The 18,126-nt window shown below is 44.8% G+C and overlaps 1 protein-coding gene across 1 annotated transcript in view; it reads left to right on the top strand.

Moving 5' to 3' along the window:
- Positions 1-14,640, top strand: part of LOC125518293 (aspartic proteinase CDR1-like) — a 42,926-nt gene extending 28,286 nt beyond the window's left edge. Inside the window, exon 4 of the mRNA XM_087531876.1 lies at positions 14,270-14,640. Coding sequence (XP_087388002.1) covers positions 14,270-14,640 — 371 coding nt within the window. The remainder of the gene's footprint in view (positions 1-14,269) is intronic.
- Positions 14,641-18,126: the final 3,486 nt, after the last annotated feature.

Raw genomic sequence — 18,126 nt, 5'->3', positions numbered from 1 at the left:
ATCTGAATCCGAAGATGAAGACTCTGGTAGCAGCCTTGGTGATCCTGAAGAACTAACCCATGATCTAGCACTGCTCGTGAAGAAGTTCCAAAAGTTCTCAAGACGTGGTTGCCTTGGAAGATCCTCAAGGAGCAATGATTCCTCATCCAGTGACTACAAGAAGAGGCTCTGTCACAAATGCAAGAAACCTGGACATTTCACTCAAGAGTGTCCTCAGTGGGAAAAGGAATCAAAGAAGAAGAAATACAAGGATTACAGTTCTGATGATGCGAAGAAAAAGAAGAAATCCACAAAATCTTCATCATCAAAATCCTCAAAGTCTTCATATCACAAGAAGAGCATCTCCAAGAAGGCTAGGGCATTCATTGGCAAGGAAATGGACTCTGAGGCTGAATCTAAAGAGAATGAGGAAGAGGAGACATCTGAGGAGTCCGAATCCGGAGTGGTGACCCTAGCTCTCGCTACTGCATTCGTCAGCAAGTCTATCTTCAACACCGAAGAAAATGACCTCACCAATGCTTATGAAAGCGATGATGACTACGCTCCCACCTATTGCTTCATGGCAAAGGGTGCCAAGGTACTCAAATATACCTCCTCTGAATCTAGTGATGATGAATCCGATGAAAACCTTAAGCCCAGCTATTCTAAACTTGCTAAGATTGCTATAAAACAACAAAGGGCTTTAAAAAAGGTTCAAAACATGCTAGACAAAAGTGATGATATGTTGGGTGAAGAAATGGATCGCACTGAAACTTTGACTGAAAATCTTCAGAGACTTCAGTCCAAGCTTGACAATCTTCAAAGTCATCATAACACTCTCTTATCGGATCATGAGAAGCTTTCTTATGAATTTCTTCAAAGAAAGCAAGACCTTGAGAAGTTAAGAGTGAGTTATGAAGATCTTCAGAAGGAGTGTGATTCATTACTTGCTTAACAAATCAGCGCTTCTCAGGAAGAATTTGTTCCTCCATGTTTGAAATGCATTGAACGTGAATCTGCTAATTCTTCACCTGAATGTTCAAATGCTGCTAATGTTTCAAATTCTTCACATGCCTCTGCTATTACTAATTCCTCATCTGAGGACATTGCTATTATCGCTGACGATGCAGGGCTGAAGGAATTGTACATGACAGGCATGTACAAAAGCCTCAAAGGGCATCAGACTCTTTGTGATGTGCTTAAAAAGCAGATCCTCAACTGGAACCCTAGGAAAGAGGGTATTGCCTTTGAGAGGAAACTCAATGCTGATGGTACATATTGGAACCCTGAGCAGTACCCCAAAACTACATGGGTTGCTGCAAAGGGACCTCCAGTTGATCCATCTAACTTATCTAGATTTCCATGTGAATCTCCTTGTTCTGATGATGAGTCATTGGACTCCAACTATAAACTATTCAAAAATCAGAATGGTGAAGTATTTGCTAGATATGTTGGCACTAACTGCAGGAACGGTCGTCCTATGAAGAAAATCTGGGTTCCCAAAAGATGCCTTGAAAATCTTCAGGTGAATGTCATCATGACGCCACCTGTGAAGAATAGGAACCCCAGATCAAATTCTTCATATGGACCAAATTCTTCATATGGATCCAAGTCCTCATACAGACCAAATTCCTCGCATGGATCATATTCCTCAAAAGGATCAAAGTCCTCATATGAACATCATCGTGCTAACCCGTCTGTTTCGCAGGGAAGATCTAAGGATTATGGATATGTGCATTATTCTTCAAATTATTATGTCCATAAGTCCTCGAAGAATTTCTCTGCTTACTCTTATGCTTATTCTGACCCCTCTTATGTGAAACGAAATGGACTGGCTTCTATGCCATCCTTCTCGTATGGAGCTCGCAGAATGATGAACTCTTTGCCACCCCTTCAGATGTGGGTGGTGAAGAAAAATAACTAATCTCTTCTGCAGGGTCAGGTCTCCAGACGTACGTAATCGTCTGAAGAATTTTCTGGAGACCTGAGTATGCCTGATAGGACGCAGGCTAATCATGAAGAAATGAACCTTCATTTCTCACGTCCTCATATTGCTTTATCTGTTCTTTTGCTTGATGAAATTGATATGATGGATTGATGTCATATTCTTCACTGATGAAGTATATGAGTTTGTAAGCTGTACTAATTCATCTACATGATGATCAACCCAAAGCCGCTGAGTGGGTCCTCGATAGTGGATGTACAAACCACATGACTGGTGACAAGAATCTATTGATGGATGCTCCATTATCTCCGTCGCATCTGAAGCATATCATCTTTGCTGACAAAGGCAAAAGTCAGGTATTGGGTCTAGGTAAGGTTGCGATCACAAAGGATCGACACATGGACAAAGTCATGCTTGTTGAGTCCTTAGGATACAACCTTATGTCTGTCTCAATGCTTTGTGATCTTGATATGGTTGTTGTCTTTGGCAAGTACCATTATGTTGTGGTTATGGAAGCTGACAATTCCAAAGTCTTCGAAGGCTTTAGGAGAGGAGACATGTATATTGTTGATTTCTCTACAGGACCACAACCAGCCGTGTGCTTACTTGCAAAAGCTTCAGAAAGCTGGCTCTGGCATCGACGACTTGGTCATGCAGGCATGAGGAATTTTCACACGCTTGCGAAGAAGAAGCATGTCATTGGCATCGAGAATGTGAAATTCCTTAAGGATTACCTATGCGGAGCCTGTGAAGCTGGGAAGATGACGAAGGCCAAGCATCCAGCGAAGACTATCATGACCACCACTTGCCCATTTGAATTGCTTCACATGGATCTCTTTGGTCCTAATTATTATTCCGCTATTTCAAATGAAGCATCTCAATATGGCTTTGTTATTATTGATGATTATTCTCGCTACACATGGGTACACCTTGTTACTTACAAACATGAAGTGTAGGAAGTCTTCAAACGATTTTCCTCGAGGGCTTCAACCAACCTTGGTGTGAAGATCAAGCACATCAGAAGTGACAATGGCACTGAGTTCAAGAATTCTGGTCTCGATGACTATCTTGATGAACTTGGTATTACTCATGAGTTATCTGCTCCTTACACTCCTTAGCAGAATGGCGTCGTGGAGCGCAAGAACAGGACTCTTGCTGAGATGGCTCGCACTATGCTTGATGAATACAAAATGCCTCGTCGTTTCTGGACTGAGGCAATCGATACTGCGTGCCACATCATCAACAGAGTATATCTTCACAAATTCTTCAAAAAGACTGCCTATGAACTCCTCACTGATAAGAAACCCAATGTAAGTTATTTCAAAGTCTTCGGTGCTAAATGTTGGATTAGAGATCCTCATCACAACTCAAAATTTGCACCAAAAGCACATGAAGGTTTTTTGCTTGGTTACGGAAAGGACTCGCACACCTACAGAGTCTTCAATAACGTTCTTCACAAAGTTGTTGAAACTGTAGATGTGCGGTTCGATGAAACTAATGGCTCGCAAAGAGAGCACCTACCTACTGTGATAGATGAACCAACACCTGAGGAAACTATCAAGTTCAAGGCTACCAAGGATGTCATTCCTACTGAAGAATCTGCTGAAGAATTCATTCCAGAACATGAAGAACGTTGGGCTAATGCACCTGAAGAAAATAGTGCTGAAGAAAACGCTAATCAAATTCTTCAACGACAACCAGCTCATCCTCGCATTGCAAAAGAAGTGCAAGTTGAAAAGATCATCAATGACATCAAAGCGCCAGGTCCTCTCACACACTCAAAAGCTTCACATTTGTCTAACTTTTGTGGGCACTATGCTTTTGTCTCTATTATAGAGCCCACTAAGGTAGATGAAGCGTTTCTGGAGCCTGAGTGGATTCAGGCCATGCAAGAAGAATTACATCAGTTCGAGGTCAACAATATCTGGGAACTGGTCAAACGTCCAGATCCTCGCAAGCACAATATCATCGGCACAAAGTGGATCTACGACAACAAGCAAGATGAAAATGGCCTTGTGGTGAGGAATAAGACATGGCTTGTAGCTCAAGGCTACACACAGGTTGAAGGAATTGATTTCGATGAAACTTTTGCACCTGTTGCGAGACTTGAGGCTATTCGCATATTACTTGCTTATGCTAACCATCATGATATCACTTTATATCAAATGGATGTGAAAAGTGCATTCCTCAATGGTAAGCTTGAGGAAGAAGTATATGTTGCTCAACCCCCAGGTTTTGAAGATCCAAAGAATCCTGACAAAGTCTTCAAACTCAACAAGGCCCTCTATGGCCTCAAGCAGGCCCCACGGGCTTGGTATGATACCTTGAAGGAACTCTTCATGAAGAAAGGCTTCAAACCCGGTTCACTCGACCCTACTCTTTTCACTAAATCTTATGATGGTGAATTGTTTGTGTGCCAAATATATGTTGATGATATTATCTTTGGCTGTACTGACCAACGTTATAGTGATGAATTTGCCTATATGATGAGTGAAGAATATCAAATGTCTAGGATGGGAGAGTTGAAATTCTTCTTAGGTCTTCAAATTCATCAACAACACAATGGCATATTCATATCTCAGGAGAAATACCTCAAGGATGTACTGAGGAAATTCGGCATGCAAGATTGCAAAGGCGTCAAAATTTCTATGCCCACAAATGGCCATCTGTGCACTGATGAAAATGGTATTGACTTCGATCATAAGGTATACCGCTCCATGATAGGTTCCTTATTGTACTTATGTGCATCTAGGCCAGATATAATGCTTAGTGTTTGCATGTGTGCCCGATTTCAAGCTACACCGAAGGAATCACACTATAAGGCTGTGAAGCATATTCTTCGATATCTAGCTCACACACCAACACTTGGATTATGGTACCCCAAGGGCTCGGCTTTTGATCTCATTGGATATTCTGACTCTGACTATGCTGGTGATCGTGTGGACCGCAAGTCAACATCTGGTACATGTCATTTCCTCAGACGATCTTTGGTCTGTTGGTCCTCGAAGAAACAGAACTGCGTATCACTATCTACTGCTGAAGCTGAGTACATTGCCGCTGGTTCTTGCTGTGCCCAATTGCTATGGATGAAGCAAACTCTCAAGGACTACGGCGTCAACATGAAGAATGTGCCTCTCTTCTGTGACAATGAGAGTGCCATCAAGATTGCTCACAACCCAGTTCAGCACTCGAAGACAAAGCACATTCAGATACGTCATCATTTTCTTCGTGATCATGTGTTGAAGGGCGACATTTCTATTGAGCATGTGAAGACTGAAGAACAGCTAGCCGATATCTTCACAAAGCCCTTGGATGAGAAGAGATTTAGCAAGTTGCGGTGTGAGCTAAATATCCTAGAATCTTCGAATGTTCTTTGAAAAGGACACTCATCCTAACACTTATGCAAAATTGATGACTTAGATGTGCAACACATGAAGAAACGTTTTTCTTCAATCAATGAATAATAACACTCTTAGTGTGAAGAAATTAATGAAGAATTTGATTCTCAGAACCCTACAATAATTGTACGCGGTGTCTGAAATCATCATTCTTATACGGTGGGTCACGCCACCACCAAAAGTTGAAATTCCTCAAATTATTCATATTCTTCAACTTTGCATAGTCTTCACTGGTTCCGTCGTTTTTCTTCATTGGCTATATATATATATGTATATATATGAGTTTATGTCCTCTACAACATTCACTTATTGCTATTTCTTCAAGTTGGTTCTCTGCTAAGTGAATGTGATCGGACCCTTCCCCTCTATGCTATACTCAACCCAATCTGTTCACAAATTCTTCATGTGCATTCTATTTGAAACTCGTTCAAAATCTTCACTGTGTCCTTGTCAGCTGTAGAAATTGCGAACGGAACTTTAAAACCTATCTTATCAAAATTTTCGGCTTTGCCGCTCAAACCGTTCCACATCCCACGATACACTTATCCACTCACCCACGATCTAACACGATGTCCACCTCTCACTACGTGGGTGACACATGTCATGCGAATGAGAAGGGTCAGGGGCACGTTCGTCCAATTTCTTCGGGCGAACAGTTTTTCACCGTGGCTATAAATACCCCTCCTTCCCTTCCTCACTTCTTTTACTCCGCTCGACCTCTCTCTCCAGCTCGAGCTTCTCAAACCCTAGCGCCGCCGCTACTTCATTGCCGCCGGTGAGGAAGAGCTTCACTGCCTCGACCTCGTCGCCGACGTACTCGCGCCAACTGCGGAAATCTTCACTCCGCCGTCGCCGTAGCTCTCTTCCTTCGCCAAGTTAGGGCGTGGAGGATCTGCACAGACGAACTTCACATCTCCTCACTCCAGTTCGTCGTGTTCTTCATCCAGGGTAATTAAAAGTTACTTTTACTACCCTCATTGATTCGAATGATTATCTTCAAAATCTTCAAAGGTGTTTTTCTTCATAGATTCACACACTAAACACCTCACAAGTCATCTGTTCTTGACTCATTTCTCTAAGCCATGTTTTTTTCTTCAAGATTCCTCAAATGTGTGGATTTTTAATCTACACATCTCTGGAACCTAAGACAAAGAACGCTTAATGAAATTCTTCAAGACTCATCTGTTCAAATTCCTCAAACTTGTTCTTTGTTCAAAACCTTCTAAGAACGCATATGACCTCTCCAAATTCCTCGCAACTATACTCTGTTCACAGGTACACATGTCAGCTACTGAATCACTAGGTTCTCATCAACTTAACTCATTTGCAGCGTTCCTCGAAGAAAAGTTGCATACTTCTTCAGAGAATTCAATTGTTCAAATTCCTCAACTGAAGAAAATGGCTGACGGTAAGAAGCCACAGAAGGGAGGAAAGAGGCCTGAGGTAAATGCAGCATTTGAGATCCCTGATGACATATATGCTGGGTACTGCACACCTACTGAGGAAACCAAGAATGAGCGCAAAGTACGCATTCAGAAGATAGAGAGGAGATGGGCAAGAGAATGGAGGGAGTACAAATATGTCACTCCTAAGTACATGAAGAAGTTCGCACTCAATCCTCCATGCCCAAGAGCTCCACTGGCACCTGGCCAAATTGCTGATCCCACCAGCCTCAAGCGCGGTGAGGACTATCCTAATGAATGGGCCAAGCACCAAGCCAAGCTGGCTAAGCAAGCCAGAGAAGCAGTGAGGAAATTTAATGAAGACTCTACTGCTGCTGCTGCCTCTGCTGAGGCCTTTGCTGTCAAGCCAAAGAAGGCTATGTCAAAGAAGCCTACGCGCAAGCCAAGTGCTTCACCAACAATGCCCTCAAGGCCAAGTTCCTCAGCAATGCCCTCACGGCAAGAATCCTCAAAGCCCTCACGGCAAATTCCTCATGCTGCTCCTGTTCCTCCAAAGTCCCCAGCTCCTCCGCCAAAGCCTTCAGCTGTTCCGACTAAATCCTCAGCACCTGTGCATCTCGCCTCGTGCCAAAGGACTGTTGGCATCTCCATTGCATCAGGTGTCTCAGCTAGTTCCTCAGCTACACCAAGTTCCTCAGCTGGCCCCTCACTCCTGAAGACAAAGGCCACTGCTGGACGAGGTCCTCGCCCAAGTCCTCAAAAGAAGCAAGTCGCTTTCTGAGTGCCGTCTGATGAAGACGAAGCTGATGATGATGAACTTGCAGAAATCATCAGAGACAGGCAAGTCAGGGCCGCTAGAGCCAAAGGATCAGAGGTGCCACTGCTTTTGGATCCCAAGCTGATCCTCCACTACATTGATGATTGGCACAAGGACCCCAACACTCCCTTGCCCGACTTCAAGCTGACTCCTGGCCAGAGTCACATGCTGACACACTTCATTCAAGAAGGAAAGTGGAAATTTGAGAAGGCCAGGCAGATCAAGAAAGCGCAGTAGAAGAAAGAGCACTATCTGAAGAAAAACGTTGTCTCTCTGACAACTGAAGAACTTGTCACTATTCAGACTGAGATTAAGAAACTCAGTGATGACTTTGACGCATATCGCGCTGATTGGCTTGGAGCCAAGGTTCATTTTGTGAAACTTGCAGATAACTTCACTTCCAATGTTGCAGCCCCAACGCAACAGGAAATTCCTCAGGCTGAAGCATCTGCTCAGCCTACTGAAGAAAATGCCAGCACCACTGATGACAATCAGGCTGCTAAAGATAATGTGAGTTCCAGGGCTGATGACTGCATTCCAGCCACTGAAGAAATTGCCAGGGCACCCACTAGTGGTGTGCCTGAAGAAACTGAAGAACTCAGGGAAACTGCATCAGTTGTGCCTGAAGAAAATCAACCAGATTCCTCAGCTGCTCCTGCACCAACTTCAACTCCAATCCTTCCATCTGCATCAGATGTGAAGAAGACCAAGGCTGTAGAGCGTGCTACAGTGAAGAAAAGGAGAGCATCAGTTGCTTCAGATTCTTCAGCTCCGAAGAAAATGAAGCCTTATGACAAGTTCATTTGCAAATTCGATTGATGCTGTTCCCATCTCAACTTGGCCATCAAAGGACCTTGTTCCTTTTGATGAAGAATATGTGATCCCCAGCGGATCTGATGAAGAAACTCCTTCTGCTGCTTCGTCTGAACCGTTGGATGAAGAAATTGAAGTGGATGCGATCCCTTCAACACCTATCATCTCCTCGCCTATGCCTCAGTTCACAGCTGAAGAGGCTGGCATTGAAGAAATGGAAGATGAAGATGTGGACATTGGCTGCTCCACACCCGTAATCAGTGATGAATTCTGGGAAAGTCAGCATCCAAACTCTCCAATGTTCACCCCTCTACAGCAAATTCCTCAGTCCCCCACACAAACTATTCACATGGGCTCTGAAGAAACTCATCCCACTGCATCTGTCCATGAGGAAATTCCAGCCACTAGCGCTGAAGAAACTGCTGCTGCTGAACAACCAATGACGCAGACTGCCACTGAGGAGGAACCAGAAATTCCTCAGCCTGAAGAACCTGCGATTGAGATTCCTGAGGTCGTGATGCAACTCACCGACACACCTCTGCCGAAGCCAAAGGATCCATTCTCACGCAAGCAAAAGTTCAAGGCTGATGATTTCTTCGGTGAGCACGTATTCTTCAAAGATTACAACCCATATGACTCTGCTTGCATTAGGAAGAGGCGTTTCTGGACTGCTAGTCAAGCCAATTTCTATTCCTCAGTGCTGTTCAACAAGGAGAAGATCTTCTACCATGAGCATATTCCTCACATGGATATGGAATCTCTGCTGTGCTTCGCACCAGTCCTCAGTGTTCTTCACGATGCTGGACCGCTAAACTTTTGCTCTGACATCTGCGATTGGAATGAAGAACTGATTCTTCAATTCTATGCAACGCTGCACATCACCGGAGATGCTGAAGATGTGAATTCATGGGTGCTGTACTGGATGTCTGAAAACACTCACTACACTGCACCAGCCTCTGAATTGCTTCGTGGTCTACCACTCAGTCCTCCCCTTGAAGAAGCTCACTGCATCTACAGTGAACCTGAGCTCACACATCATTACATGCAGGTGCTGATGAAACCTTTGAAGCCAGGTCAAGCACCAAGAACCAAATTCCTCATGAAGGAATTGCTGTACGTGCCCAGAACTGTCTATCGTATTCTTACGAGGAGAATCAGTCCCATCAAAGGCCACGACTCATCTGATGAGGAAATTGTTGGCATCATGAAGAATCTGGTATTCAACATTGTTCATGGCATTCTTGTCAATTATCACGATTTCTTCATGAGGACTATGGCAAATGTTGCACTGTCTCCGTTTGAGCTGAAGCCTTATGCACCTTGGATTATGAGATTCCTCAGGACAAGGTCTTCACTCAACTACAAAGCTGATTTCCAGAATCACCTCAGCTACTTGCCCCCAATTGAAGTCCTCAAGCAAACATATTCCTCAGTTGATGGAAAGGGCAAGGCACCAGCTGTAATAGATGAAGGCATTCGTCCATTGGATGGTCAGTTTCGCAAAGCTGCATCTTATTCCACCAATGATGACTCTGCCACACATGACTCTGCCAATGCACCCAAGTCCACTCCTCAAACCACTGCTCCGCGCGTGATGACTGACCGTGAACTTCTGCTTAGTCTTCACCAGAAGGTGGATCGAAATCACAAATGGGTTAATCGTCAGTTTGGTTCACTTCTTCACAACATGACTGCCACACACAATGCAGTGAAGAAAAACCACTACTACCTCCATCAAGTTTTCGGTCGCACCTGGGCAATCCTGTCACATCTGTATGGTGAATAAGATCTGAAGAACATGGGTCCCAAAGAAGATTTTGACTGGTCTGCACCTCCACCGAAGAAATTCAAGAAGGTCCAGGTTCCTTCTCTGGTGGCCAGCTCATATTCTTCATCGCACGACACTGATAAACATGAAGATTTGGACGACACTGCGGCAGGCCCTACATCAACAAACGACCCCAACAATGCTGGTGCTCCTTCATCAACATGATTGTCTTCAGGGGCGTTAGTCCTCATTTTCGATCCTTTTGGTCATTCGATGACAAAGGGGGAGAAATATGAGTTAGTCTTCAAGCGAGTCTACTATATGGGAGTTTTTTTGCTAAGTTACAACTCTCGTTCTTCTGAAACTTTATTGGATCGAGTTGTAATCTTAAACCCGATGGTGCTCTGATACTTTGGATGCACTGTGCTCTGATACTTTTGATGCACTATTCTGCATACTTATTCCTCGTTAATATTATTGCACGCATGCTGAATTTCATCAGGCACCATATTTTAATCATGCATTCAAATTCTTCATATTATATGTTAAATGCGTGTATGAATTACAAGATATAGGGGGAGATCTCCATGATTCAACTCTTCAAGTGTGCATTTCTTCAAAAGCAAATTCCTCACTATGCACATCTTCAGGGGGAGTTCTTCTATATCTTGCAATCAAGTTCCTCAATATCAGTAGTTACACTTCATATGTTTATCCCGGTTGAAAACTTAACCTATATTGTCATCAATCACCAAAAAGGGGGAGATTGTAAGTGCATCTAGTGCCCCTTAGTGATTTTGGTGTATTGAAGACTTATAGGTTAAGGGACTAATGCGTTTGTGAGAGTACACAGGTCTATAAGTCTATGAGGAGTTTGATATTTACAGGAAAAGTCGACCCCTAAAAATGAATATCTTTGGCTGAAGATTTTGGTATTTCTGAAGACTTTCATGAAGACTTTGAAAGTGAAGAAATTGGTGTGTCCGTGAAGACTTGATGTTCATGCGAGGAATATGAAGCTTGAAGACCTTCATTTTCATAGTTTTGTTTTTTCTCTTTCTTGAGTCATAGAAAACACCGTACTGTTAAAGGGGGTCGAGGAAATACTAAGGAAAAATTTCCATGTGATGCTCAACTCAAAATCCTACACCTACCAATCCCTTTGAGTGAAGCCATTGGAAATCTCATACAGTTCAGTCAATTTCTTCAGTGACAAAGACGAAGTTCTTCTGGTCTCTGAGGAATTTGTCCTGACTGAGGAGTTAGGAATTCGCTAGTGCGGATTGCCTACACAGTGAGGAACATTGTCAGGACCCCGATTCCAAGTCACATCGATCTAGCTGGTAACACCTCATATCACTTTGCGGCCTCACGCACGGTATTCCCACGGGTGTCGCCTTACCTTGGCCCGGGACCATTTGCGCCTTTTGGCTCACGTATATGATAGTGTCGCTAGCATCCATATGATAGAGAACCCGGGCCGACATGGCTAGTCGTCAACCCAAAGTGGCACTAACCCATGGAGACAGGCATACATGAATCAACTTTGAGCATGTCGGTCAGCAGTGTGTGAATCCGGGCTGTAGCACTGGGCTAACAGGACTCCGGATGTCACCGCGTGACATTTCCCCGAAGGGACAGACACAGGAACGAAGTGAAACACATGCCGGCCAATCAAGTGTCCTGAGCAGTAGTGCTGGGCTAGCAGGACTCCGGTGAACCGGGCTGTAGCGGACTACTATGGCTCAAGGAAGCACTAGACTACATTTCCCCATAAGAGAGGCTGCCAAGGATAAACAACTAGATTGTCGGATCCCGCACATACCAAGCATTTCAATCATACACACAATATGCTCGATATGTGTAAATACAACATGGCATCACAACAAGACTCTACGACTCAAGTATTTATTCATTAGGCTCCGAGGAGCGAGATATTACAAACATGGGTCTCATGACCCAACAATCATAGCATACAAATCAAAGCACAAGCGGAAGCTTAACATGTCTGAGTACAGACATCTACAAATGAAAAAGGCTAAGACGCCTAACTATCTACCAGATGCTGCCGAGGGCACAAGATCGTAGCTGTGGTATCAAGCTAAACGTCGAAGTCCACACAGAACTACTAGCGAGACGGAAGTCTCTCTGCATAACATAAATTAAGCAAACGTGAGTACAAAAGTACTCAGCAAGACTTACATCAGAACTAGCTACATATGCATCGGTATCAACAAGGGGGGGGGGTGGAGTTTAATTGCAGCAAGCCAGCTTTGACTCAGTGGCTAACCTGAACTACGACTGCATGCAACTCTTTTGAGGTGGCGCACACGAGTCCACATATTCACCATTCAATACACCACTATGGATCCGCTCCCATCTCCCTACGAGAAGGCCATCCATAGTACTCACACTTATCTTGCGAGTTTTAGAGTATCCACTTTCACTTGTCTATGAACTGTTATAGGCAACCCAGAAGTCCATTACCGCGGACACGGCTATTCGAATAGATGAGGTTAACCCTGCAGGGGTGTACTTCTTCACACACGCTCTCACCACTTACCGCCGTTTACACAACATGTACTCGTCAACCTTCAAGCGGAAGCCCAACGAGGGTGTCGGCCACGGCCTACCTAAACACTCAAGTCTCTAGTCCAGGTTTATCGCCTATCCAGGTTCCATCCGCAGGGAGTCCGGCCGAGGTTTCCACATACGGCCCCGGATGATGTGTACAGGGTTCCGAGACACCAAACGGGCGCCCGGCATGCCCGGCCACGGTGTATCTACCGCATCATAGCCCACCCCTAGGGTCAGCGCTACGCACGGCTGCCAACACATATCCTATAAACACCAGAAGCTAGTTGCAACTCCTGGACAGAGGACAAGGGTGATCAAGAAGCCGAGAGGGTCCATTTTTTTCGGACCCAATGCATGGTAGTAACTGTTTCATGGATCACAAACACAGAACTCAGTTCCTGAGGACGGCTTCAATGAGACAACCCACCATGTACTCCTACATGGCCTCTCACCGCTACCTTTACCAAATCGTGTTCACACAATTAGCTCTCAACAGTAGGACATGTTTACTCACCTCCGATTCATCCCCGATGAATCAGACCTGACTCAACTCTAAGCAGTAGCAGGCATAACAAACAAACATGAATGAGTAGGCACATCAGGGCTCAAACAACTCCTACTCATTCTAGTGGGTTTCATCTATTTACTGTGGCAATGACATGTCATGTAGAGGAAAGGGGTTCAACTACCGTAGCATGTAACAGTTGAATCATTGTTGTCCTAATGCAGTAAAAGAGAGCAAGAGCGAGAGAGTGGGATTGTATCGGAATGAACAAGGGGTTTTTTCTTGCCTGGCACTCCTGAAGATAATATAGTTCTTCATCGGTGTCATCGATCTCATCATTGAAACCACGTCTATCGAGAGGGGACAAATACCGGCAACAGAGAAAGAAACACAATCAATGCAATGCACAATATGATGCATGATCATGACATGTCAATATGCTATGGTTTGAGCTAATGCAACTAGCAACATGTTAAATGGAGTTGGTTTGAACCCTAGGTTCAAATTCAAACTCCATATGTGAGTGTTTAAATTCCATTTATATGAATTGGCCTAAACAGTAGCCATAAGTTGTTCTAACTTGCATGAAAATGCCATAAACAGATTCCTTGAATTTTTGTGATAATTTTTCATATATAAATTATTTCATTCTGAGCTACGGTTGATTTTATATGATTTTTAGAAGTTAATAACATTTTCTGGAATTTCCTGAATAGAAATAAATCCAGAAATTACATTATTGCATCAGCATTACGTCATGCTGACCTCAGCAGGTCAACAGGAGCCATCCAGGTCAAACCTAACCAGTGGGGTCCACTGGTCAGTGACCCAGTGCATCCTAGGTCAATGACAGGTGGGTCCGGTCAATAGACACGTCAGCACAGTCAACTCCGACGCGTGGGTCCCGCTGGGTTATAAACTAAAGAAAACAGAAAATAAGCCCGGTGTTAATTAGGCGTGGGGCCCTTGTGTCAGTGAGAGAGGGGGTTAATTAGTTGGGGTCATTAGTGGCTAATGACATGCCACATCATCCAAGACGGCGGTTAGCCGCCAGCGCTAAACAGGACACTGCGGGGTTGCCCGTACGGCCAACTCCGGCAACGGGAGCTCGCGCGGCTGGTCTCTACGAAAGCAGCGCGTCGAGGCACGTCGGATGGTGCAAGTGGCAGCTGTAGGGGAGGGTTTAGCATTACCGGCGTCGAGGTGGGCGGCGGCGGCGCTCGGGTCCACGCGGGCAGCGGTGCTACGGGGCACGGGCGAGCTGGCAAAAGGGATAAGCAGCCTCCTGGAAGCACCAGGAGCTCATTGCCATGCCCAGCAACAATGGGCGCGGGCTGCAGTGGCGGCGCACGACAAGGCAGGCGGTGGCGAGCTTCGGCCGCTGTGGCCGGCGGGGTTAGAGGAAGGAATTGAGAAGCTCACAGCGATCATGTAGGGAAGGTCAGAGAGCTCGGGGAGGCGCCGGAGCGAGCGGGGTGGCGAGGGGGATCTCCGGTGTCCGACAGCGAGGATGAGGATGATGGCGTCGCTTAGGGCGTTCCGCGGGCGCGTGCTTCGTCTTGGGGCTCCGTGGCGTCGAGGCGGAGCCTCTGGACATCACGGACAGGCGAGGGAGAGGTGATGGCCGCGGTTGCGCTCATCGGCGGCGACGACAGCGCTCGGTGGTTTGCGTGTGAGAGAGCCAGAGGAGGAGGGGAGCTCGGGGAGAGGCTGAGAGGGCCTGGGGGGCGCGTGGCTTCTCCAGGGCGACGTCGGGGAGGCGGCAGCAAGCAGGAGGTGGCCAGGCGCGACGTCGGCGCTCGCCACCGAGCTGGTTCGTGCGCTGGCAAGGGGAAGAAGACAAGCGTGCCCCTAGTGGGCTGGGCCAGCCAGCTGGGCCAGCTTTGGTGGGCTGCGCAGGTAGGTGGCCAGGTAAGTGTTCTCTCTCTTTTCTAAATTGTTCTATTTTCTATTTTTCTGCAATTGTTTTGACTTAATTAAAATGCTAAGACATTTCCAAAAATCATGAAACTAATCATGACTATTGTTTATAATATATCCAACAGTAAACATTTTAGTTTATGATTATTTAAGCATTTAAAATATTTTATAGCATTTAAATGCCCAAATGCAAATATAATATGATTTAATTCAGAGCCCAAATATGTCATGGAAAAATGTGCAACACCTCTGGTTATTGCTTCCAGCATTTTCGAGAAATGATGAACATTTTTGAAAACCATTTGGATTCACTAAGAATATTTTTAGTTGAACCTAGTGAATTTCATTTGGTGCTAGGGTTCCAACAACCCCCATTTCAAGTTTCTTTGGAATTAAAACATGATGGCATGAAGAACAAGCAAAGTCAAGCAAGGGCTGAACTGGGGCTGTGACAGCTCACTCCTACTAAACAAGAATCTCGTCCCAAGATTCAAGACGTGAGGTAAGAAGAAAGGAGGTCACAAACTATCACAGTCTTCCCGATCCAAGCTGCACCTCATAAGGTTGTTGATTCGTTGCATACGTTGATCTTGACATCCTCGCTTTTTGATCTTCATCCACGTGATGACGACGGAAAGAAACTCTACTAGGATTGATCTTCTCAAAGACCGAGCTATACGAGACCAACTCGCGGAATGGGATGTCGACACATCTCGAGTTGAGACACAACGCACATCAAGAGGGATGGAAGGACAAACGATAGGATTTGATTTGGTGGGCAACAATTCCACGCTTAGAAAGATGGTGGATGGTGTCGAGGTGGCGTGGAAATAATGGACATGATCCCATAACGGGGCACCTTGGGAAAGGTGACTTGTTGGATTGTTCCCTTAAGTGGCAAAAAGAATTACTTTTGATCCATAGCTCATTGGAACTCTTCAGACCAGCCTAAGGCAATCACAAATGATCGTGTGAATGAATTCGAAAGAATGGCATACCCATACCAGAATGGATGATGTGGGCTACCTTGTTGAAGACAACGCAAGGAATGATTTTGCTTGCGCGTGCTCTCAAGAACTTGAGAATTTCCATATTCATCAAGGTTTTACCAACATCCGTGCCAAGGATCCTTGCAACACATCTTGCTACCATGATGAATAGTGTTGGACAATGCAGATGGAAAGGAAGACAACACTTTCCCAGATTTCACCTTAGCGAGGCCAAGGAAACAAAATCTAGATGATCGACTGAGAGACATTTGGCACTTCGCTTCTAATGTTCTCCTTGATGTGCTAGCGCAACCCATTTATAGATATGGTTTAATGACAAGAGCATCAAGTAAAGGTCAGACTTCGGAAGCTCAAGAATCCATAAGGAATAACTACGGAGGCACATCCTGCGAGATCCTTATGGGGAGATGACCAACTTCTTCAACCAAGATACTACAATAATAGGCCTTCTGGCTAGGTGTGTTGGCCACGACATCCACGTTACCGGGTTTACCGAGAGACCAATATTATAATTCTTGGGACATGTCCCAACCATCATATCTGCCTGAGATTCAGATCTGGTTGGTGTCAGGATATTCCAGACTCATCGAATCTAGAAAGAAAAGTGAAAGTTTGCAACACAAATCGATGAGATGACGTTGCGAGATTCTCAGAAAATGAACTACGATAGCAAGCTCCAAAACATGAGCTGGTCCTGCTAAACACATGTGAACGCGTTCTCGCAGACAAGCATGACCACGTAGTAGTCTTACAACGAAACACTACCGAGTTCTGATTTGGAACCATCATTGGAATAACGAAGTCTTGTGCATGTCCGTCCGGCCCTTCAGGATTAGCGCATGAACTTCTTTTATTTGAACAAATCAATCAGTGGCTTGGTGTGCTAGGAAATACCGATGGGATGGAGGTAGCTAATCTCTCAAGCCATAATATACTTCGCACGTGCATGACTGACTTGGGATGATTCCCAAGGAAGCAAAACTAACTTTCTCGAATTCACGACGGCAACTTGCACCTAATGCACGTGAACTTGGAGAAAGCCACTTCTTGCACCAAACATATACCTCATGAACGCAACATGAAGGCAATGGTTACAAAGTTCCCAATACTAGCTTAATGTTCAACATGTATCATGGGGAGACAAAATGTTGCTGATGGGCTCAACAGCAACTCATCAGAGTTTCCATATCACTGGACTTCCACCATCATGTGAACACGGTGATAGCATTGGTCAGACCAAAAGATGTAATGGTGTATGCTCGAGGGATCAACCACGAGTAAGACAACATTACGAACATCGTTGGTTCTGATTTGACTTGACGATAGCCCATACTCAAGTCAAAGTTTTGACAAGACAATAAATCCAACAACTGATCACGAGGACCAATTGGTGAAGATAACATCTTTCCTCAACACACGCCCACACAAAAAGATATCCCCTTAACATGAACTAGGTCAGACAAGCTTTTATCTTCCAACTCTCCAAGTTGTTGTTTAGCTTAACCAACTAGCTCAGGGGTATCCAACACCGATTCTTGGAGAAAAGGCGTGGATACAAGAAACCAACTTGATCACGAACTCAACATAGCGGTCAGGTGACAACCTGGTAACACTTCCGAGAAGATATTCAGAAAATCATGAACCACCGATATGTTACTAAGCTCGAGAACAACCTTGCTTCTCAGGTCAAGATGATATGATCAAAAGAGTGAGGGATTGACACAATCCTAACTCCTGGATCGAAGAGTGCACCAGAAATAAGGATTAGGTAGCACGATCAATCTTAGGATGATGATTTAATAACCAACAAGCTACGAAATGAGAATGTTGTCCATTTACTACCAAGCAACGAGTTGCTCGGAGTATTGATTTCACACATCACAATTCACTTGTCGGCATTCCGGTTACAACAACACGAGGACCGAGGAATGAATGATGATGGTGAGAAGTATCACTGCATCAAGAATTCATAAGATATGGTGCAATTCCTA

Source organism: Triticum urartu, chromosome 7A (genome assembly GCF_056163025.1).
Source record: "Triticum urartu cultivar PI428250 chromosome 7A, HENAU_Tu73, whole genome shotgun sequence".
NCBI classification, from domain to species: Eukaryota; Viridiplantae; Streptophyta; class Magnoliopsida; order Poales; family Poaceae; genus Triticum; species Triticum urartu.
Note: the sequence above shows the minus strand (reverse complement) of the source record. Positions and strands in the feature narration are given on the sequence as shown.